The sequence below is a fragment of the Wolffia australiana genome, chromosome 11, assembly GCF_029677425.1.
Source record: "Wolffia australiana isolate 7733 chromosome 11, ASM2967742v1".
In the NCBI taxonomy this organism is placed as follows: domain Eukaryota; kingdom Viridiplantae; phylum Streptophyta; class Magnoliopsida; order Alismatales; family Araceae; genus Wolffia; species Wolffia australiana.
In genome coordinates, this window is record NC_135845.1 from 16,016,569 (window position 1) to 16,040,000 (window position 23,432).

The 23,432-nt window shown below is 42.7% G+C and overlaps 2 protein-coding genes across 2 annotated transcripts; both read right to left on the reverse strand.

Annotated features, from left to right (window-relative positions):
• Window positions 1–14,297: 14,297 nt before the first annotated feature.
• LOC144709743 (glutamate receptor 2.8-like) lies at window positions 14,298–18,128 on the reverse strand. The gene is made up of 4 exons (XM_078583367.1): window positions 17,160–18,128; window positions 16,085–16,403; window positions 15,623–16,011; window positions 14,298–14,846 (listed from the first exon to the last, which is right to left on the reverse strand). The coding sequence occupies exons 1-4, from the start codon at window positions 18,006–18,008 to the stop codon at window positions 14,466–14,468; spliced, it is 1,938 nt and encodes a 645-aa protein (XP_078439493.1). The 5' UTR covers window positions 18,009–18,128; the 3' UTR covers window positions 14,298–14,465.
• A 26-nt stretch (window positions 18,129–18,154) lies between these two features.
• On the reverse strand, window positions 18,155–19,486 carry LOC144709744 (glutamate receptor 2.9-like). Its single transcript, XM_078583368.1, has 2 exons — window positions 19,108–19,486; window positions 18,155–18,479 (listed from the first exon to the last, which is right to left on the reverse strand). Exons 1-2 carry the CDS (start codon window positions 19,454–19,456, stop codon window positions 18,316–18,318), a joined length of 513 nt encoding a protein of 170 aa, XP_078439494.1. The 5' UTR covers window positions 19,457–19,486; the 3' UTR covers window positions 18,155–18,315.
• Window positions 19,487–23,432: the final 3,946 nt, after the last annotated feature.

The following is a 23,432-nucleotide window of genomic DNA, read 5'->3' on the forward strand; positions in this document are numbered from 1 at the left end:
ACGAGAGGGGGGGAGACGAATTGTGAATAAACTTTTCAACAATGACTCCAAGGTGTTCCTTGGGCATGCCATCCCCTTATATAGTGAGGATGGGTGCCAAGTGAACGTGGGAGAGGACGAACCGTCGCGAGACGTGGTTCGACCTCTCCTTACAAATTCAAAATACAAACATAAAAAGTAAAAACGACGAGGATGGGGCCCAACGACATTGGCCCAGTCCACGAATCCGAAAATACAAACACACATGAAAATGAGCATAAGTAAAAAGATAAAAGTTCTTACGCGGGGTACTTAAACCCCGGGTGGCGAGCGTCGGCGCGAGCTGCTTGGCGTGGCTGACGACGTCCCATCGCGTCATCCTCGAGATAGTTCTTCGTCATTGTGGCATCATCCTCGAGATGGTCCTCCATCAGATTTGGACATACAGCATAGACTGTGAAAAAGAGAGTTAAAGAGAAAGAGAAAAATGGACATGTGAGCCACAGAGAGTCAAGAGAGTTAAAGTGAAAGAGAAAGTGAGCCACAGAGAGTCAAGGAGTGAGGGAGGAGGAGATCCTGAGATAGTCGAGGGAGAGAGTGAGAGGGGAAGCCACTCAGAGTCAAAGAGAGTGGGAGAGCCACTCAGAGTGTGAGAGAGAGAGAGGGAGAGAGAGAGAGAGCCAGTGAGAGTCAAAGACCGAGAGACAGAGAGAGACCTAGTGAGAGTCACAGAGCGAGAGAAAGAGAGAAAGCCAGTGAAAGTCAAAGAGAGAGAGAGCTAGTGAGAGTCAAAGATCGAGAGAGAGAGAGAGCCACCCGACCAACCTCTTCGTCTTCTCAACCTCGTCTCCCTTAGCCTTGGAGTTCTTCCTGCCGCTCCACCCGAACCAGGCCTGCCTCTTCTCCGGCTCATCATCGGAATTCTCCAAACTCAGAGCAGAGTCGAGCTGGAGCTTCTCCTCCGGCGTCAAGACGTCGTCGAAGCCGTCTGCCGCCGCCCTCTCGTCGGTGGCATCGGCGGCGAAGAGCTCCTCGTCGGTCATGGCACCGGCGCCCTCGACCGGATGACGAGAGGGAGGGACCTCCATCCCGCATCGCCCTCTGGCGGCAATGAGAAGACGCCTCGCCTCCCTCCCTCTCGTCAACCGGTCGAGGGAGCCGCCCGGTCGAGCTTCTTCTCATTGCCGCCAAAGGGAGGGACCGCCGGCGCCGATCGCGAGCCGCCTGGTCTGGGACCTCCATCCCGCCTCGCCCTCTGGCGTGTACCGGTTGCCCGAGATTCCACGGGGGCAACCGGTTGCCCGCATAGCAGGGTCGATAATTAAAAGACAATGCCATTTTGTCTCGCTTGGAGTCTCTCTCTCTCTCTCGGTCGCATTCTGTCTCTCTCTCTCTTTAAGAGGGCCCTCTTATTTTTCCTCCCTCTCGCACTCTTCTCTCTCTCTTTTAGAGCGCCCTCCTATTCTCTCTCTCTCTCTGTTAGAGCGTCCTTTTATTCTCTCTCTCTCTTTGTGTTAGAGCCCTCTTATTTTCCCTCTCCTCGCGCTGTCTCTCTCTCTCGTCTCCTAGAGTGCCCTCTTAGTTTTCTCTCTCGCGCGCTCTCTCTCCCTCCGGCTCGGCCTCACGGCGCCCTCTTATTTTCTCTCCCCCCCCCCCCCCCGCCCACATCTTGCGCTCCGTTTCTGTCTCGCCGGGGCTCTTATTCGGCCCTCTGTTTCTCTGTGTTTCGTTGAGCTATTTGTTTGTGTAGTCCTTATATTTGGCGCTCTCATCCTTCCCTTTCCATGTACTGTCTCCTTCTTGCTCACTCTCTCCCTCTTCTGCCTCCCTCTCATCTCCCTCTTTTTACCTTTTACTCTCTCATCTCCTCACTCTCTCCCACGTCGCTACCGTCTTTGCCTCACTCTCTTCATCGTTTGTATGTCTGTCTGTCTCTCTATCCATCTCTCTCTCGCTCTCTCTCTCTCTCTCTCTCTCTCTCTCTCTCTCTCTCTCTCTCTCTCTCTCTCTCTCTCTCTCTCTCTCTCTCTCTCTCTCTCTCTCTCTCTCTCTCTCTCTCTCTCTCTCTCTCTCTCTCTCTCTCTCTCTCTCTCTTTCTCTCTCTTTTGAAGAGCCGTAGCGACGTAGTTTCTCTGTTTTTACTTAGTGCACGACTCCCCATCCGCATCCTTGTCCTCAGGTGAGCAACCTATTTGCGTCCGATGAATCCTAAACATCGCCGAATGGTGGTGTGGCAGCGGACGCCAGTTTCTCATATCCGGATATCAGAGACAGATGACTGTGGCAAAGGCTGATAATATGATCTAAAAAGGTGCAGATCTGAAAATTCGGGTTCGGACAATTGGATTACCTACCTTAAAGTGAATGAACGTGTTCTTGTTGGAGATGTTATGAAAGGGTACTCGTATCTGTGGTTTTGCATAGGAGCGCAACAAAATAAATCCCTAATCTAAATAGAAAAACTATGCGATGGCTACAGGTGACCTGTTTCTAGAGACTACGCAACGCCGGGTCAAAGACTTCCCAGTTTTCACGTCGCTACGGGATATGGGGATAATTGGCTTATCTGTATTCCCACACGACAATTTACACTGCGCAGACCATATCTCACCTCAAGTGTATTTACACCACTTCATCGGGGAGCATTAGACCGACATCCTTGACGGACATCACATATGGTCCTCTATGTCAAACAGAATGATAGCTACACGGATCTCGGTGCACGAACATCTGCATGTAACCACTCCGACAAGACGTGGAAGCCTCCAGAAGATCATACGTACGTCGCCCTCAACAACAAAGCTGTCAAACAGAGTGACGCCTACTCAAGTACGAATGTACGGGGCAGTGAAGGCGTCCACTCCGACAAGACGTGGAAGCTTCCAGAAGACTGCACGTCCATCGCCGAAGACGATAAAGGGACTACGTGTCAGTCTCTTACAAGACGGCTTCCAGCCGACGTCGCATGGTCTCGAGAAGACAGGAGGCGGCGACGTCGACCTAGCAGGCTGATAGAGACAGGTCATCATGATAAACAGTATGGCGGCTATCGCAGTGGCTAAGGCAGCACTTAATGCCTCACCGCCTTCAAATACCCTAGAAATCGTTGAACAACCTGTCGATTCATTTTATGGGATTTTCTTTGTATCCCTTTCTTCTTCTCTTAACTCCCACTCTCTCTTCGCAAGTTCTTCTACTTTTAACATGGTATCAAAGCCACAAGATGCGGCGAGCGTTTCTTCCGATGATCTTCCAAGACCCTTAGCTATGCCGGTTCCTCCTTCGCCGCCTCCTTGTGGTGATCTTCAAGCTCGGGTTCCCATTGTCTCCACTGCGCCCGCTGCTACGCTCAAGCTCACGAAAACAAACTACCTGTTGTGGAAGATTCAGATTGTGCCGATTATAAAGGTGCAGGGACTTAGAAAACACCTCACTCACCTGATGCCACCCGAGGACGAAGATACTGATGATGAAAATACTCCATGAAAGCGAAGCGACCAACAGTTACTGTCTACAATCATCTCCTCCTTGTTTGCGGAGCTTCTTCCCGTTGTCTCTGGCTGTCTTACAGCACGAGCAGCATGGGAGAAGCTTGCCAATAAGCTTTCCTCTGCCTCAGAATCAAGGATAATGGAGCTATCCTCACGGTTCCACTCCATTAAAAAGGGAACCAAGTCCCTTGATGAGTATATTTCTGAGTTTCACCATCTCTTGGCCGAAATCATCAATGCTGGAGAATTTATCCCCAATAGAACGGTTAAATTTGTTTTCCTTCGAGGCCTTGGTTCCAAGTTTAGATCATTCCGGACTGGAGTCACTACAAGAAATGAGAATCTCTCCTTTGATGACCTACTTGCCTCTCTACGCGCAGAGGTCTCCCTTGACAACTTTGAGAGTGATGACGAGGCCTCCGAACCTCCAATTGCACTAGTGGCAAACCAAATCCAGGTACATCACTCCAACCAACAGGCACATTCCGCCCAACATACCGCATCACACCAGAATCCACATTATGGCTCAAGATCCGGCGACAATCGTGGTCGAGGCGGACGTAATGGCCACTTTATTCTGAGATGTCAACTCTGTTTGAAGCAAGGTCACCGAGCCCCAGAGTGTCGGTCTCTAAGGGGTCTTCCTCAACCGACCATGGCCATTCAAACGACTTCAGCATTTGGAAGACCTCCTCAGCCGTACGCGGCATCCTATGTTGGGTCCACGGCTCCTCCACGCTCGCACCCGTACCAGCCAACCTGATGCCCCGACAATGGAGCTACCCACCATGTCACCGCTCATGCACAAAGCCTGCAAAACGTCATCCCCTTTGTAGGATCCGAACAACTATATGTTGGTGGTGGAACAAGTTTGCCTATACACTCTCTGGGTCACTCCTCCCTACCTTCATATAGTCATTATCGTTCTCTTCTTCTCAAAATTTGTTTTCATGTTCCTCAAATTTCAAAAAATCTCTTATCTATTCACAAGTTAACTACTGACAATCATGTTTTTGTTGAATTTCCCCCAAACGCTTGCTATGTGAAGGATCGAACGACGGGGGAATTGCTCCTCACTGGCACAGTGCGTGACGGACTCTACTACGTCACACCTCTAAAGGCAGCTGCATTTTTGGGTGAGAGACAATCTTCAGATGTTTGGCATTTACGACTTGGCCATCCGGCCTTTAATGTTTTGAAACAGACTATTTCGCATTTTGGATTACTGCTGTCACAAACATTATCATCGTTTATATGTTCCCCTTGCTGCATGGCTAAATCCAACAGGTTGTCCTTCCAGTCGACCAACTCGATTGCCACGCTTCCTGTGCAAGTTATCCATTCTGATCTGTGGGGCCCGGCTCCGGAAAAATCCCATTTTGGTAATTCCTACTATGTTTCTTTTATTGATGAATATAGTAGGTACACGTGGCTCTACCCCTTGAAGCTGAAAAGCGATGTGCACTCTACATTTATGAGTTTTCAACGCATGGTTGAAAACCAATTCTCCACAAAGATCCAGCGATTCCAGTCTGACTAGGGGGGTGAGTATCAATCTCTGTCTAAACATTTTCTAACATGTAGCATTAAACATCAGGTCTCTTGTCCTCACACTCCGGAGCAGAATGGAACTGCTGAACGCGAGCATCGTCACATAGAGGAAACAGCTCTCAGCATGCTCCACCAAGCATCGCTGCCACTAAAGTACTGGGATGAAGCTGTGGTCATGGCATCTTACTTGATCAACATAATGATATCACCAGTTCTAAAGAACAAATCCCCGTATGAACTTCTATTTTCAAAATTATCGGATTATACCTTCTTAAAATTCTTTGGATGCCTTTGTTTTCCCCATTTACGTCCTTATAGCAAAAATAAACTATCCCCTCGCTCTGAACGGTGTGTCTTTCTAGGTTATTCCTCCCTACACAAAGGGTACCGCTGCCTATCATTGTCCACCGATCGTCTTTATATCTATAGAGATGTAATTTTTAATGAAAATATTTTCCTTTTTTCATCATCATTCAATCAACCACTAGCTGCTGACGGAATTTTGGGATCAAAACCTTTGAATGAAGCAAGTCATCATGTTATTACACCTTCCGATTTAGCAGATACTGTTCCAAAGTCAACAAGCGTCGAGCAATCCGTACTTTCACCTTCGGATGGCGACAAGACACCAGAACAACATTCTGACACGGCACTAGAACAACATACTAATAATACACTTACTCCAACTGATACATCTGGTACATCTTCGTACTCGTCGCATCTACAATCTCCTAGACCTCCCTCACTCCTCAAGTGAACGAGCACAAATTCTCCGTAATGCCAATGCACTCCAAGTCCAGGTACGCCCTCAAACAACCTCTGAATTTTTACCCACTGAACCTAAAACTATTGCTGAAGCACTTGCCTCACCACTCTGGAAACAAGCGATGGAAGCAGAAATATCTGCTCTCCGTCTAAATAATACCTGGACACTAATTGCACCTCCTTGTCGAACTTACGTTGTTGGTTCCAAGTGGGTTTTTAAACGTAAACTACGAGCCGATGGGTCCTTAGAAAGATGTAAGGCCCGACTCGTAGCTCAGGGATAAACGAAACATTTAGCCCAGTAGTCAAAATAACCACTATTCGACTTCTTTTAAGCATTGCACTTAATCGTAACTGGATCATCAAGCAACTTGACATATCAAATGCATTTTTTCATGGCGATCTAAATGAAACCATTTATATGCGTCAACAGCCTGGATTTCTTAATTGTTCTTACCTGAATCACGTATGTCTTCTCAAGAAATCCTCTATGGACTTAAACAGTCTCCACGGTTTCCGAGGTTTCTCACTCTCCAGGGTTTCCATAGCTCCAAAACCGACACCTTCTTATTCTTTAAAAATTGTTCTTCCTCTCAATTGTTTCTACTCGTCTATGTCGATGATATTATTGTTATTGGATCTAACCATTCTATTGTTTCAGACACAATTGGCACTCTTCAAAACACCTTCCCTTTCGGGACCTTGGCCGTGCCAAATACTTCTTGGGCATTGAACTAATTCCACACCCAAATGGTATATCCCTTTCTCAGTCTAAATATCTGTCCGAAATTCTGCAAATGACCAACATGGGTGCATCTAAACCCACGAGTACGCCTACTACTGTTTCGGAACAGCTATCAGCAAAATCTGATGAACGTCTAGACCCCACACTTTATTGCAAAATTGTTGGGAGTTTGCAATATTTAACTATTACACGGCCAGATATTGCATATGTCGTAAATAAAGCATGCCAGAATATGCATGATCCTCATGCCAAACATTGGATTGCGGTCAAGCATTTATTAAGGTACCTTAAAGGTACTGCTGGTTATGCCCTTATGTATACTCGAAACACCTCAGAGCATCTTAATGTTTATAGCAATTCTGACTAGGCTGGTGACCCAACTGATCGTTGCTCCACCCATGGTTATTTTATCTTCCTTGGTGGCAATCTTATCAGTTGGTCCTCTAAGAAACAAGCTACAATATCTCTCTCTAGAACTGAAGCTGAGTATAAATCCATCGCGCATGCAACCACCGAAACCATCTGGGTCGAATCTCTTCTTACCGAACTCGGTGTCCACTCAGGTATGCCTCCAACGCTCTGGTGTGACAACTTGGGTGCAACCTATCTTACCAAAAATCCTGTCTTTCACTCTCGAACAAAACGCATTGAAATTGTTTTACCATTTTGTTCGTGAAAGAGTGTCACTTGGACGACTACGTATTGCGTGTATATCCACTAATGATCAACTTGCCGATATGCTGACAAAACCCTTAAGTAAGAAATGTTTTCAGATTCTTTGTTCAAAATCTAACGTGGCCACCCCGTTCGTTCTGCGGGGGCCTGTCAAACAGAATGATAGCTACACGGATCTCGGTGCACGAACGTCTGCAGGTAACCACTCCGACAAGACGTGAAGCCTCCAGAAGGTCATACGTACGTCGCCCTCAACGACAAAGCTGTCAAACATGGAACAATAATGAAGTTAAATAAACATGGTAAATTGATTGGCTTGATGGCCACATAATATCCATTAGTCAAACCATCTCTAACCACTCCCATAGAAAGGGTGATACTAAGGAAGGGTTACTCTAGTAGGGCACACTTGAGGAAGGATGATGCTAAGGCATATAGGTGAGTTTGAAAAAGAGGTCCCCATAATGGCTAGATCTGGAAGATATTATTATTAAATAATTAAACCATGGCCTAGGTACACTTTAATGCATTATACCCTTTTTACTTAGGACTTAAATAAGATTTATTAATCACATGGAGTGATACTCGAGTGATGGATGTTATGTAGTCCTCAAGCCAAATCACACCACCTTGTTTTTATTTAATTTCATCAAATGAAATATTATTTCATTATTATTTCAATTTACTATTTATAATGAATTCCATGAGTACGTACAATGGCCAAGTCAACTATGATGAGATCACAACATAATGATCACTAGTCCTTAAACACAAATTATAAATATTCCTATTTGATGGATAGTCAACATGGACATTAAATTATCTGCATAGAATACTACTAACCAGTCCTACTTATACAAAGTACCATTGATCATTTGGATGTTGGGTGGTGACTCTAAGGGCAGATACTGGATACTCTTTAAATAACGAGTTCAATGAAATTATCCGAACAAGTCTCTGTATGGTATTATACTAAGTGTCGATCAGATTAATTTATGTCACATTTGTATAACTGATCCATTCACATGAGACACCGAGAATACCTCGTGAATATGCAACTATGTTTTAAATACAATTTATGAGTCTCTAACCATAGATTCAAACAAGTCATATTTTGGATATTAGAAGAAGCATATGGAGATGATTGTGCGGTAACGATGGGATCATCTGACCTTGGTATAAAAGGATGCAACTATTTCCCTAGGTAGGCTTTCAAGGATCATAAACAAGGCAATGACTCAATCAAGATGATTGATTCCATGAAGACAAGGCTGCTAAGTCTTTTGACAGGTTAGTGAGGATATTGTAGAAGGCGTTCTCCACTTATCCTCATTACATACAGCACTGAAGGAATGATGGGTTAGGGTTTGACCATCAACCTAACTCTAAGTCATTAGGAACTCTTGTGTATATAAAGGGTAATATATGGTGATCGATGGCAGTAAAGGTCCATGAGAGAATTTGAGCACTATTTGATCTCTTTCGGATCACGAGTTGTAGCTTGGCACCTTAAGGGCTGGAAAATTAACCTAACGATTGGGTTATATCAATCATTGGTTAATTAATCCATATATCGATACAATTGATTAATACGCTTGGTTAATTGTAGTCATTTTTCCACTTAAGTTATTAACTCGAATGATATATGGGTGTAGAGGGTGACACGCATAAGATCATAGAAGAATTGGTGAATGTATGTGACTTAATAGGTTTTTATCGAAAATACCAAGTAAAATATAAATAAGGGAAGGAACACCTATTTTAGCCCCCAGGAGAGCTAAAGCTAGGCAGCCCGCCCTTCCTCAGCTTTTTTCATTTTATCCTAGAAGAGAGTCTTCATAATTTGTAAATCTACAAGGTTTTCAAGAAGACTTGGAGAATAAGAAGTGAAGATCAAAGAGCAGCTCAATTTCGTAGATACTTCTAGAGGCCGGGCATTTGAATGGCTTTAGAACAATGTTAAAGGGACCAAGTCACGAGTGGAACAAGTTTCCCACAAGATATATGTAATATATTATATTTTAGAGTTTGATTGGGAATAAATCAATAATTTATTTGCATACAAAAGTGTTTTCTATCACCCAATCAAGGGACCATAACACAACATCCAGGGACTATTAAAATATGATTTAGAGAATGTATAAAAGAAATATAAATATTTTTTTTTTGAAGAAAAAAAAGAGAATGTAGAAAACGTTTCAGTTCTATTTCATAATTTGGGTAAACATCTGGGGTTTATGTTCTCTGCTGTCATGAAACAATTGTAAAATTAAAAAAATATACCTTATAATGTTTATCTTTTTTATCAATATGGTCAAACGCACTACACACACATTAACTAGAACGAGGGTTCTGCATTAGTTTACAAATATTTAGCTCTACATTTTATGCTTCCACATTCCAATCCATGTTTATTTTATCCCAATATGTTCTATACTGGACTGCGGTCAGAAATTTCCTTCGAAAGAGAATAAGGCATTCTGGAATTATAATATTCTCTATAATGAAATATATAAAGAAAATTCATAACCCAAGTTTATGGCTGTTAAAATTAAACTATGTCACGATAACAAATTATAAAAATTCATCGATGGTTTTAGATGAAAAAAAAATTAAGTCCATTTGTATGAATGTTTACTGACAAGGAATATTGATTAGGAACTAAGTTTATGGTACAAAAAATAAACGTTGGGGTGAGAAGATAATATCAATGATTAGAAATTTATAAAAATGATAAACAAGGGGGGTTGTATATGAGCGGATAAAAAGTTATTAAAAAGCTTTAAAAGTGAGTCAAGGTAAGTAATTCCATCTACTAAATGCGTTGACTAAAGAGAATGAGACATAGGTCCTAAGAAATGAACTCAAATCCATATATAACAGGAGGAAAATTCTTTTCTTTATATCAGTGATCTCTTATACTTCTTAAACAGAACTGATTTTCACTGGTTTTAGAAAAAAATAAAGATTTTTATGGATCATGAAACTATTTTTTTCCCTGAATCTATAACCCTATAATAAATTCTAGGATGATTTTAATAATCTAAGGGGACCCTAATGATAGATGTCAACTAGTAGATGGCAGAAAGGATAACAAATAAATTAATCCTCAAAATGTATTATTGATTTCCAGAGATGACGACATGAAATAAGATATTTTTCTTCATTGATTATTTCTTCCAAGGCGCTCAAAACCAGATATTTTAGAATGATGATAAAACAAATCCTTTAAGAAATTTTAACCTGCATTTCACCAGGTGTAAAAGTAAACATCATTCGTAACATTATTTATTTTGATGAAGAAGGCCTGACATATGATGTAACAGTGACATATGAAATTTTAGAGTGTCATGAAAACCAGAGACTATCTATATATGAGGAAATTATGTGACAGGTAGAAAAGAGATATCAGGAAGACGTGCGACATAATTAAACATGATTCAGTGACAATTGTGAGAACGGTATAGGAGAAGGGGGCACCGAAGGCTCACTGACATATTGTTAGTTTAGGTCGCTAAGGAACAACCTAAGGGGCGGGGGGTGAATGAGGTTCTATATTTATATTTTATTTTTATTTAATTTAGCCTAGGATTTTTCTACGTAAGAAAGGAGGTAGAGGAAATGGAAGAGAGTTATTTTTTTATACAGCTTAGGCTAATCCTTAGTGTTGTTCGGGGGTATCCGTCCCGAGATAATGACGTGCCCTAAAAAAGTTTGTGTGAATGCCTCCAAAGCAAATCACATGGAAATAAGGCTGAACAAGGATACCAAGAAAAAGAAACGGTCGATGAAGCTTTGTCGTCCTCAACCCTCAAAGGCTTCCACGGGATGACACTGCTTAATCTACTTCAACTTAGCCCCCAAATTCTTCTTCTTAAGGACCCCAAAGCCTTGACCTGAGTGATCACAAAGGTCCAGCAATAACGTATATATATGAATGATTTATTCTCCTCAACAACACTTAGTATTGATGGCTACTTGAAATAGTATCTTAGGCAATCATCAATGTTAAGTACTTCAACAAAAAATCTTTTATATCAAAATTATATTGAGTTAAATATTCATAAATCTAGCTATGAATTCCCTTCAATAATACCTCCTTTTTTGTGGTCGTTCTTTCTTCTATCCTTTTCTCCTCCACATTTTTTCTTGGATAAAAGTCTTAATTCGGGTTTGACCTTTGATGCTGAAAACGCCGATGTCTTTTTCAATCCTGCACCAAATGCAATGATTCTACTGGCATGGTTTTGTAACACAATTTCTCACATATATTATATCACACAAGATATTCAAAAATGAATCATAGAAATCTCCAAATATGAATCTTTCAACGTCCTCTAATCCTCAGTCGATTCCTCCCGTGTTCAACTTCAAATCCCTGTAAAGCTTTCCAAACGCAACCAAATGACATGATTCGAATTTCTTTGGTTTTGTATGGATATTAGGAACAATTTATATGTTGATCAAGAGCTCGAAATTGGGATAAACAACATGCTAAAAATTATAAACTTATCACACGGTCCAAGATGTGCGAAGTTTGGGTCCCAGCCTTCTTTTCTTCGAAACTTGAGAAACCCTGCACCAAAAACCATGATTCCAAGTTCTATGGACTTCGATTGATGTTAGAAACAAATGGTCTCTTCAAAGAATACTCAAAAAATGCTTCCAATTGCTCCAGGACTTGAAAGATCTCTTTAGCTTTTGGCCTTCAATTTTCAAAGGGCAAGGAGAAGGGGGTTTGAGATTAGGGCACAAAACTGCATATATAGATTTAGAAATCTAAAAGGGGCATAATGGTAATCTGTCAAAAGTCCAACAGCCATATTCATTTATTATGATTAAGCAATATAACATATCAATCATTTTAAATTTGATTTTGTTTATATTTACAATTTTGCCTTAAATTCAAAATACCTGTCAAGAGTTAAGAACACAACTAGCTGTTATGCCAAGGACTTGATATCTAAAGTAATTTTAAACTTTTAGATATGTCTAACATAATATTTAACTAAAGATATCAACATAACATTTAATATATCTAAGGCTCTTATTTTCGTTTCACATACAAACAGTCAACTACTTGACTGAGGGCCTATTGTGCTTTGATCACAACCCATATTCAGGCATGCATCACTTTGAACATTCATCAAAACATTGTTTTAAAAACATCCGTAAATCTTAATCTTCACATATGAACATGAAATGGGTGCCTTATATTGATACTTATTCTGGATACGTTTATTTAAGTCCCTATAACATAGTATATCCACCAATTCCCACGTCGTTTGTGACCCCTTAGGCTCATGTATCAGTCAAGTAAATAAATTTGATCCAACAATAGAATTCATTGTCCAACCTTTTTTAAGCCCTAGATCGCATACAAATAGATAAAATGACATTACTTCGGGCAGATGAATAAGTTTATCTTTATTAATTAAATTCACTGGATTAGATTGAGAATTTGAATAAAAAGGCTTGTTGATTCTTGATATCATTGGACCCATTCTAAGCTCAAAGACTGAATTTACGTTCGTAGTTAAATATTTATGAATTAAGTAATTCAGATAAGTGAATGAAATATCAGAAATGTACATTGACTATAATATGTAACTTTTCAAATGATTCATTACTAACCCATATATTTAACCAAAAGATTATGTCCTAAATCTGGTTTATCTATTTTAAGTATTAACCCAAATCTGGTTTAAATTATTCATTTTAAAGTATTGAGTAATGAAAACATATTTATTAATTTTTCCATTTAGTAATATTAGGTAAGTTGATATCAATCCAAAGGGACTGGGTAATATACAATAAAATATGTGAATGGTGTGGTCAAAATATATATTTTAATATTTTTGGAGTCAGGCGGTATCAGTAGGAGAGGCAAGTTGTGGTTGACGTAATAAGTTTATATGAATCTAGAGGAAGTAAGAGGGCTAGATGTTCGGTCTATGGTTGGTTGGCTTTCATGAACTCATTTAAATCAGTATTGGCGGTGTATGAAATTTTAAATGCGCTATTCCCTTGATCATGACTAGTTGCTTTGGTCAGTGATTTAGTCTTCCGGTGGCTGCTCAAGTTACATGTCCTTCACGATGCAATTGGGGGTGTGGGGTTGAGTGACGGAGATGTGAATAGTAGTAAAACTTATTTTGGATGTCGTTATTGTCATTGGAAAGCTTTACATCTAAGTTATCCACTAGAGTGTTTTGGAGGAGAATTAGGCAACCTCCTCGGGATTATTTCTAAGACGTTAGTCCTTAACTGATGGTGCTCCTTCCAGTTTACCTACATTCCTCGCGAATGATCACACTCGTCAGGAGACTGCTCCTTTTCATCGTAGTCATATTTATATTCTCAGAACATGAACCTTGTCACAATATCTTTATGATTAATCTTCAGTAGGTAAATATTACTCAGTCACTTCGTGAAGCCTTTGCTCAAACTCACTATTTTCCACATTGAAGTGGGGGAACTTCAAACATATTAAGAGAATGATTTAGAGAGAAATTTATAGTGCGTGAAGTGATTCGTTGTAATCATGAATGCACGTTGATTATGAAAAGTAATTTCGGTCATTAACTTGTAATATATATATATATTTCATGATTTCAGACTTATTTTTGTATTTAATTTTTCTTTACTGCTTTTATTTTTCAGAAGGGTGATTTGTTTTTGAAGTGTTTTTAACAATAAATAGCTGAACGATCTAGCCGGAGATATATTTCATGATTTGAATAAGATTGTCGAGTTCTTAGAGGAACTTAAATATGTGTAGGCCAAAACTATCCATCAAATATGGGAAAGTAGATGGCGTTCCCAATCTAAAAGAGGATCCGTTCATATCCCCAGGCTATTGTCTTTACTATCTTTTCAGTGTTATCAGTTGAAGTTGACTCCTGTGGATACAGTTGTTGCTCGTTTACACCCGAAAAACAAGAGTTTAATAAATTTTTTTATTATATAACTACTCCACTGAATAATGTTTATAGTTTGATTTTCATGTGGTCCTCGTAGAGTCTACTTAATGAACGTCAATAACATTAAGCAGGACTTATTTGCGGACCCGTTTGATCACATATCCAGTGTACTGACAATAATATTCAGCAGTGCTTAGGTTTTATTGTCATTCAAATTTACTAACTGTTCATGAAACAAGATTTCAATCACATCTTATTTAGCTGGAATCCTGGGGCACGCCATACACACAAACGTCAACGACTGGGTGGAGGATGTCTCTCTAGGGTTACGTACCCTCATGTCTTTATGGCAGCAACGCCATCTGCTCCCTGTGTTTGTACTGCGTGCAACTCCTCATGCACTACTTGCGGCTCGTCTTGAACAATCGATTCTTCCTCTTCAGGATGTGTCTGCTGGTTCTGTATTCCTAAGCACCGGAGAAGCCTCGAAATACAGGCAATTACAAGTGCAGCAGAGAATATACCGGCCACGACGATAAATAGCCCCCGTAGGCTGTGCAATGTTATAAGACCACCACCATTTTCCTCTTGCTCGCATTGACTTGTATCATTTGCCATCGTCCACTTCTTCTCTATATCGTTCATCGATGGACCCTGCGTCACTGTGGCCACTGCCTGGGAGACGTCTGAGAGAATGGGAGAGTCTTTGGGAAAAGCCTGAAAAATGGAGACGATACCGAGGATATGATAACTCAGTGATAAAAGACACAAGTTTTATTCGAGGAGTAGTTGAGAGTGGAGTCCAGAGAAACACAAGTTCACCGGCCGCAACACTCAAAGATAGTAATTAAATGCGTAACCGCACAGGAAACAGATATTCAGACGTTTAAGATGCGATCTACTATTACAGACTCGTGTAACAAGACCAAACCAAGCAACAATTACATTAACTTGAGAGCGCAAATTTGACGGGATGAAGCCGCACGTTGAACCCCACATTAAAATCACGTTAAACTTTGCCCAAACTAAATAAAACTTGAATCCACCAGATTTGGGAATCATGATCAAGTAAACTTGTGTCCATTGTTTTTTATGTCTCTCTTTCTCTCAAGGCGAAGAGATGCAACTCTTCCTGTAATTTCAAAAGGTTTCTATTCCTTATATGTAGAATGTCTTTGAAACTTTATTTGTAAAGTTTCTTTGAAAATGTGTATACATGCACTGTATATGAACATGTAATCTGCTTGTTGAATAGAGTTGAGGCTCTTCGATTTCACTCATATCCTTTATTCTCTTGTCTCTCTTGTTCCCCGGGCGAAAAACAAGGAGAGAACTTTGTTGTTCCAACACTCCACGTTCTACATTTTTCTTGAAACCAAAAAAAATCAACAAGAACTAGCTCATCGGGGGGGGTTCTTCATTTCTATCACTTCAGAAGAAAGAGAGCGGACGGAAAGATAGGATAAGAAGTAAAACGGAGAAGAAAAACTTACGAATCCAAATCCTGCAGTTCTGTGGGTTGGGCCAACCGTTGCGTAGCCCTTGCAGTACTTCTTTAAGAAGAGGCGTATGTATGGGAGTTCATGAAAGACTGCAATCACTGTACCATTGGCGAGTGCCGCGGCATACTCGTCCGGGCCAGTCAGCGGAATGAGCTTGGAACCAAAGGTGGGTTTCAAGAGCCCCTCTAGGAAAGATCCTCTACCATAACCCACCTGCTTCCCGCTCTTAACCACCTCTTCCATATCAGTAAACGCCGGCTTAAGCTTTGCCGCCGTCAAAATAGACGCCAGACTTGCCGTATAAGATGACGTGAGAATGAGCACCGCGAGAATCCACACGGTCACCACCGCCTTGGATAACCAGCTCTTGAGCTCTTTCTCTGGTCAAGCATCAACGGTCCGTTAGATATAACTATACTTTGTCATCGTTGAAGGAGAAATAGCAAACTTAACTGTGTGCGAAGACGGCTGTGGAGAAGGCAAAGTAGAGAATGTCGGTAATGACATGGAAAACGGGGCCCTTGAAGTTTTCATTGTTCTCCATTTTCTCGATTGCCCAAACTATCAAGCCGATCAAGATGAAGAAGCCCAGGGTGCACACCCACAGCTGTTTCGTTAAAGGCTCCATGAACACAAAGAAATTTCCTCTCTTGTTGTCCTCTTTTAAGGGAACGATCATGAAAACACCAGAAAACGTGTAGGGCAGTGTGAAGTCCACATACTGGAACCGATTCGCTGTTATAGTAACGTCGCCTGCCACTGCATCAAACCTCTGTTTACCAGACAATGTCATGTTAATTTTTGGAATAGACTGCGTAAATGGGCGTAATAACCAGAGAGAATAATACTCAGAAAGATACATAAATGCATCGATTTCACATGCAGTTATTAAGCAAGACTGTCAGAATAAAACAAGAACAGAGTCCAACTATTTTTGCATTGAAAAAGAACTTGATAGGTAAATCAAATATCGCTGGTCCATGAAAAAGAGGAAGAGAAATAAAGCATAAAAGCAATAGAAATATCAAAACGGAACAAATGAGAAATAAACTAGTGAACAATAAAAGCAAACGAAGCAATAAAAATGAGAAAAAAATAAATATTAAACTGAAAAATAAAAATAAACAATGAAGAGAAAACAGAACTACAACTAAAAATGAAAAAACAACTACAATTAGAAACTAAATACAAAACTAAATTAAAGAGTAACCAAGTAAAAAGTAGAAAATAAAGATAAAAGGTAAAACAGGAAAATAAAAGATATGTAATAACAAGTAAAAACTAAAAGTGAAACAGTAAAAATAAAAGTATAAAACTAATAATTAAAAAAAATTAAAACAAAAAAGTAAAAAGGTTAAAATAAGAATGAAAAACGAGAAGGAATAGACAATAAAAATAAGAAAAAAGGATAAAAAAATTTAGAAAAACAAAAAGAATACATCCACAGACTTAAAAAGTTGTAAGCAAATGAAAATTAGAGTAAAAAAAAAGAACAAAAAAAGAATTAGCACTGAGTTTCGGAGCTCACCCCAACGTGAATCTGCTGCACGAGCCGGTCATAAGAGCCGGAGGTGCCATCGCTCTCCGCGTAGGGAACATAGTCGAAGGGAACCGGGTAGGGCAACGAACTCATCACCTTGTCGAAGATTTCAATGGAGTAGCCGGTGGGTATTTTCTGCTTGCTGATGGGATCAGTCTCAAATTTTACAAACTCAAAGAAGCTATCCTTCACAGGGATGCCAACACGAAGCCTCTTCCCTCCGGTGGTAGCCTCCCACCCTCTGGGCACAACAGAAGAGTCACCAGGCCAAACCACAGTCCCAAGAAGCTCGCTCTTCTTCCCAGAAGACCCCTCCGGCGAGGAGCTCAAACCACGGCCATCTGTCCAGAAGCCCACGCCCTTCTGCCCATTCCCCACCACGTTGATAATCTGATACCCGGAGCTCTGTAGCTGCCCATTCACCAGGCGAAAATGCCCGCTAACTCCCCGAAACTTGACACCCGCCAGAGCTCTAAGAACAGCCGGACCGCTCTCGGACTCCGGAATCGAATCCAAATCCGTTGAATTACTCAAAATTCTCGGTTTCTTGAACGCGGTAAACATGGGCGGAGCCTTGTCCACGGCCATGGCCAGGGCAAACGTGGCGTCGTAAGCCCAGAGACTGAATATACTCGGTTCTACTCTCTCGGCGTCCGGGTTCTCGCTTCTGTATCTCCGCCTCCAGCGTCGTATAAAAGCTTCGTAGGCGGGGCTCTTTCTTACGTGCGGCTTCACGCCAATAAAGCCCTGCATGTTACCGATGACCGCAGGGTCAAGGGCGTCGACGAGGCTAGCGATCCCGTCTGTGATTATCCAGGCGTAGCCTTTGACGACCATCCCCAACTTCGCTGCCTTGACAAATACCCGCTCGCCGAGTGGAAGAGACAAATGAACGACGAACACCCTGTTCTGCGACGTCTTCAAGCTGAGAAGTTCTTCTACGATCTGATCGCCCGTTGCAGAGGAGAGATGACGCCTCGATGGCGGACTCTGACGCTGTTCGCTTGAAGGGCGTCAATCAGGAAGGGGACGACGCCGTTGCCATAGTCAGTGTCTTCGTAGATGATGGTGGCTTCTCGCCAATGGTAGAACGCTACGACGGAGGCTACCGCGGCCGCTTGGGATGAGTCGCTGAGCGCTGTTCTTAGTAGGTAGGAGATGCGGAAGAGGAGAGGAAGGGACTCGTTGCGGAGAAGGTGAGCAAGGGCACTCGAGCCTTGCCGGCGATATCTGCTAAGAACTTCGCCTGCCCGGATTTCTGAGGGCCCAGGATGGCCGACACTCCTTCCTTGTTCACCAGTCCGAGAGCTGAAGATGCAAGTTTCAATTTGGTTATCAATCGACCAAAGAATGAGAAATTGAACAGTTATTCTTTATGGGATTGTGATTTGGGGACTGAATTTGATTTTTGCCAGAAAAAATGGGAAATAGAAATCCGGGAATCTTAATTAACAGTGGGACGAATGATTTTGAAGACAGAATTTGATATTTTTGCTGAAGAAAAAAAATAGAAAGAGAAGTCGTGGAATTTTGTTATCGGTGGGATAAATGATTTTGGAGATTGAAATTGTTTTTCCGCCGAAAAAGAATGGTAAGTGAAAATCAGAGTCTGTTTTACAGTGGGATGAATGATTTCGGAGAATGAACTTGCTTTTGCGCCAAAAAAAAACTGGAAAGAGAAATCCAAGGATTTTGTTTAGCAGTGGGATGGATGAGTTTCGAGATTCAACTTGCTTTTGCGCCAAAAAAGAGGCTGGAAAGTGAAAGCCAATGATTTTCTTTAACAGCGGGATAACTGATTTTGAAGATTGGTGGCCTATAAGACTTCCTCGTTCACCAGTCCGAGGGCTGCAGATGCAAGTCTGAACTTGATCTTTTGGCAAAAAATGGAACGAAAAATCAAGAATTTGGTGTACTAAGAAGGATGAAAATTTACCTGCGGATCCGGCGGCCATAACGTCTGCCTTCCCGTCGCGGGGATAGAGGACGAGCCGCGTGGTGAGATTAGGGTTTTTGGCGTAGATATCGTCCACCGCTAATGAAATGCTGGTCCAGCACATCTTCCCCACCAAAGTGCCCATGTCGATGATGACTCCTACTTTCACGGGTATGGGATCTTTTAACCTGTTTAGACTTTGCGAGAGAACCGGCCTCTCTGCGAGAAGAACGAACAAGAGAAGCAGCACAGCTCTTCGCTCCATCTTGTCTGACGAGCACTCTACAGAACTCTTCTGTTCTAAATTTGATCTGAACTCAAATACATGTTTTTCTATGATACTGTTCATCCGGAGTTCGTTCCATGTTTGGACAGTTGCCTAAACTTGACCAGGTAGTTATTTTTTATTGTGCTAGTCGCTGACTTTGGGAGGTTCCTTCTCAGATGGTCCCCGCATTGAAAGAACGGCGTAGAAACGTTAACCGTCTTCACATGATCTTAAGTCAGCGCCAGCCCATTCCTTTATCATGCAGAAGGCTCAATACTCGTAATTTTATGAACAATATTTGTTATCTGTCCTTGTCTTCAGGTTCACGAATACTGGAAGAATTCGTATTCGATATCAGATTTCAATCCAATTTTAAATTCATGCATGAATAAATTGACCGTTCTTAACGTAAAGCACACAAAAAATGATTTTAAGGTTAGGCACCATCCGCGTGAGGAATTATCGCTGGCGTAATGTATACGTATCGAACATTGTGGATTATTTTGACCAATTCTCCCATCAACGACGAGAGGGAATAACGAGAGGTGCACAACGCTGAAAGGATACGCTGTTGACAAAATGGTACAGTGAAAACAGACTTATCCTACCACAAGAGTTGGAGTCTTGGAGTTTTCAGAAGAGACAGTTGGTGTTGTAAAGTCAGTAAAGCGTGTGAAGAAACTCTTCTGTGTATAGGGCATTAACTTTTGTGGTTCACTTTATGTCGACGTTCTGGATTATTAGACACTAGTGGGGCCCGCGCACAATGCTAGCTTGGGGTAGAGAAGAGAGAGAAAGCACGGCTTTAGTAAATAATTAAAGATTAAAGAACTCCGCTACGCAGGCAACTGGTTGCCCCCGTGGAATCTCGGGCAACCGGTACACGTCAGATTAAAGGAAAACCGGCCCCTCATTTCTCTTATTTGAAAAAAAAAATTTGGCGCTCCTTCGAGCTCCCTCTTGCCGTTTTTGCCCGCGTACTCTCTCCCCGGCAACCTCCGGCGATCCCCTTTGAAAAACCGTCGTGGCTCCCTTGGAGAGGAGGACGACTCGAACGCGTTCACGGAATGTGTGAAAACCAAGCAGATTAAAGTGGTGAGATATCTATCTTTCTTCTCGATAAGGGTGTCATTTATTTAGATTACCCTAATATAAGGTGTCAGTTATTTATATGTTGGATTTTGCAGATACTGGCGTTGGGCATCTGCACAGACATTTGCGTGCTGGATTTCATCGCGACGACGCTGGCAGCGCGCAACGTCGGTCTGGCGGCGCCCCTCGAGGACATCGTCTCTTGGAATGTTCAGGATCCAATGCACCATGTGGGTCTCTACATCTCCGAAGGAAGAGGAGCCAAGATAGCATACCGAGTCTCCTTCTCCCACTAGCTCTACCACCATCGTCGTAACAATTGTATGTTCTATATGTTTGGCTGTTGATGAGATCAAATATTGCTTCATCTTTCTTTTTTTGAGTGGGACTTGTTGAGGGGAGAATGGAGACTTGTATAAAGAAAAAATATTTACAGAGATAACAAGATTAGCCCCACAGGCTGGCATCGATTTATAAAATGAATTTGAGCCGTGGTCTCTATCGGCTTTGCCTGAGAGCGGAGAGCGGAGAGGAGATGCTCAACATAGAGGTTAGTAATCTCAAAATTCCAATCCCTTCAACAGCGTAAGGGACAACGCTGGAGCTCTTATCGTGTCCTTCCAATCGGATATGAGGTCCCTACGGAACGTAATTACTCTCAACCGCACTGCAAACTTAGTATTCACAAGAGTCTAGAAGAGTACTCTATTATCTTTGTGTAACTTAATACCCTTTGAAGATGTAATAAAATTGGCCAAGAAGATGTTATTTTATCACGTACAAAGACACAGCAATGAATTTTTGGTGTACAAAAAGAATGAACTCTCCCTCGTCTGGTGTTGGGCATCTGCACAGACATTTGCGTGCCTGATGGGTTTCATTTCAAGTTCGCAGTTTACGCTGTCTCTCCAAATCACACGTCCATTTTTCTTGAACTCAAGCACGAATCCAATTCCTGATTCTTCCTCAACCGGTCTGGGAACACACGTAGAAAGCTCTGTAGAGCGCGCCTCTTCAAATTGGCGTGTGATTTTCATGAAACGGCGATGGCGGGATCGATCGCGCGTTCCGTCACAGGGTTATGATGCGAATGTATGGGATGTAAGCCAAATAATGAGAAAATACGAATGAGCAGATAAGGACTTGACGGATAGCGGCGTCGGCGTGCGATCAACGAGAGAGTGATCCTAAGATCAAACTCCCAATGACCGCTGGACCTACTAGGCGTCTACTAAGTGAGGCGTCTAACAGCCCTGGGCGTTGGCGTCAGTCGGATGACAGTCCGTCTACCACAAGAATCCCCTCGGCTCGACAAGGTGGCTAGTCCTATCCGATGATGTTCGAGAATATCGCGGTAGCGGACGCGATAGGGGAAGACGAGACTGTCGAAGATAATAATACTAGAGTTTATGGAGGTGAGACGAGACTGACCTTTGTATCGCTTAGTCCAAGGCGTCCAAGTCGTCGAGCGGATGCTTAGTGTCAGATTGTGCGGGCGAGTGTCGTTGATGAGGATGAAACCGGGTGTGAACGGTGTGGTCGTAACTACCAGCAGAGAGCTGAGTCCACGGGTGGCGTGTAGCAAGAGTCGGAGCAGAGGGCGCACAAGGCACGCGCTTAGCTGGCGCACGGCGCAACCGTGTGGGCGGGCAAGACAGCGAACCAAGTATCGTGGGAATAGTCATGTGGGTGGGGCAGAAAACCAAGAAATCGGTTATGGCGTAAAGGGTGGGAGTCAAGAAATCAAGAAAGATGAGGGCGATGGGAGGGCGAAGGGGAGGACGAAGGGGAATCAAGGAGATATGGTGAGATCAAGAAATCATGAAGTCAAGAAATCAAGAATTCAAGAAATCAAGAGGAAAGAAAGGTGGACAATCAAGAAAGGCAAGAGGAGGCGGTTGGGAATCAAGAAACGATGGGGAAAGGAGGGTGGGCGATCAAGAAAGGCAAGAGGAGGTGGTTGGGAAGCAAGAAACGATGGGGAAAGGAGGGTGGCGATCAAGAAAGGGAAGAGGAGGAGGTTGGAAATCAAGAAACGAAGGGGAAAGGAGGGTGAGCGATCAAGAAAGGCAAGAGGAGGCAGTTGGGAATCAAGAAACGAAGGGGAAAGGAGGGTGGGCGATCAAGAAAGGCAAGGGTAGGGGGAGGGCGATCAAGAAAGGCAAGAAGAGGTGGTTGGGCGATCAAGAAGGGCAGGGGAAGGGGAAAGGGCGATCAAGAAAGGGTAGGGGAAGCGGTTGGGCGATCAAGAATTTCAAGAAAATGGAGGATGAGAATGGGTGGCGTTCAAGAATCGGCGGGAAAGATCAAGAAATGGGGTTAGATGATCAAGAAGCGAGGGTGAAGGGGTGGCGTCCAAGGAAATGTGGGCGAGATGGGCTGGATGAAGGAGAAGGGGGGGGGGGATGTGGTGGAAGATGGGTAGGGGGGGGGGGGCAAGAACCTGGCTGGCGTCGGGGTCTTGATGGTCGGGGCAATGCTCCCTCGACGGAGCGGATTCCCAGCTTGGTCGCGGCGTCGATGATGTTCAGGAACCTCCAAGAATTCCCGGAGTGATCTCGACGAAGACTCTTCTCAGCCCTGAAGGACAGCGACTTCTTGAAAATCTTTAACCCGTGCCGGAGTGATCTCAACGGCGCGCTTTAACACGTCTCCCTCGGAGTGATCTCGACGGAAGAAACGTGGGCTCTACCCACGGAGTGATCTCGACATGGGGTGGGGCTAGCCAATTCCCCTACACAACTCTCTACGAGAGGGGAGGCAATTGTGAATAAACTTTTCAACAATGACTCCAAGGTGTTCCTTGGGCATGCCATCCTTATATAGTGAGGATGGGTGCCAAGTGAGCGTGGGAGAGGGCGAACCGTCGCGAGGCGTGGTTAAACCTCTCCTTACAAATTCAAAATACAAACATAAAAAGTAAAAGCAGCGAGGATGGGGCCCACGACATTGGCCCAGTCCACGA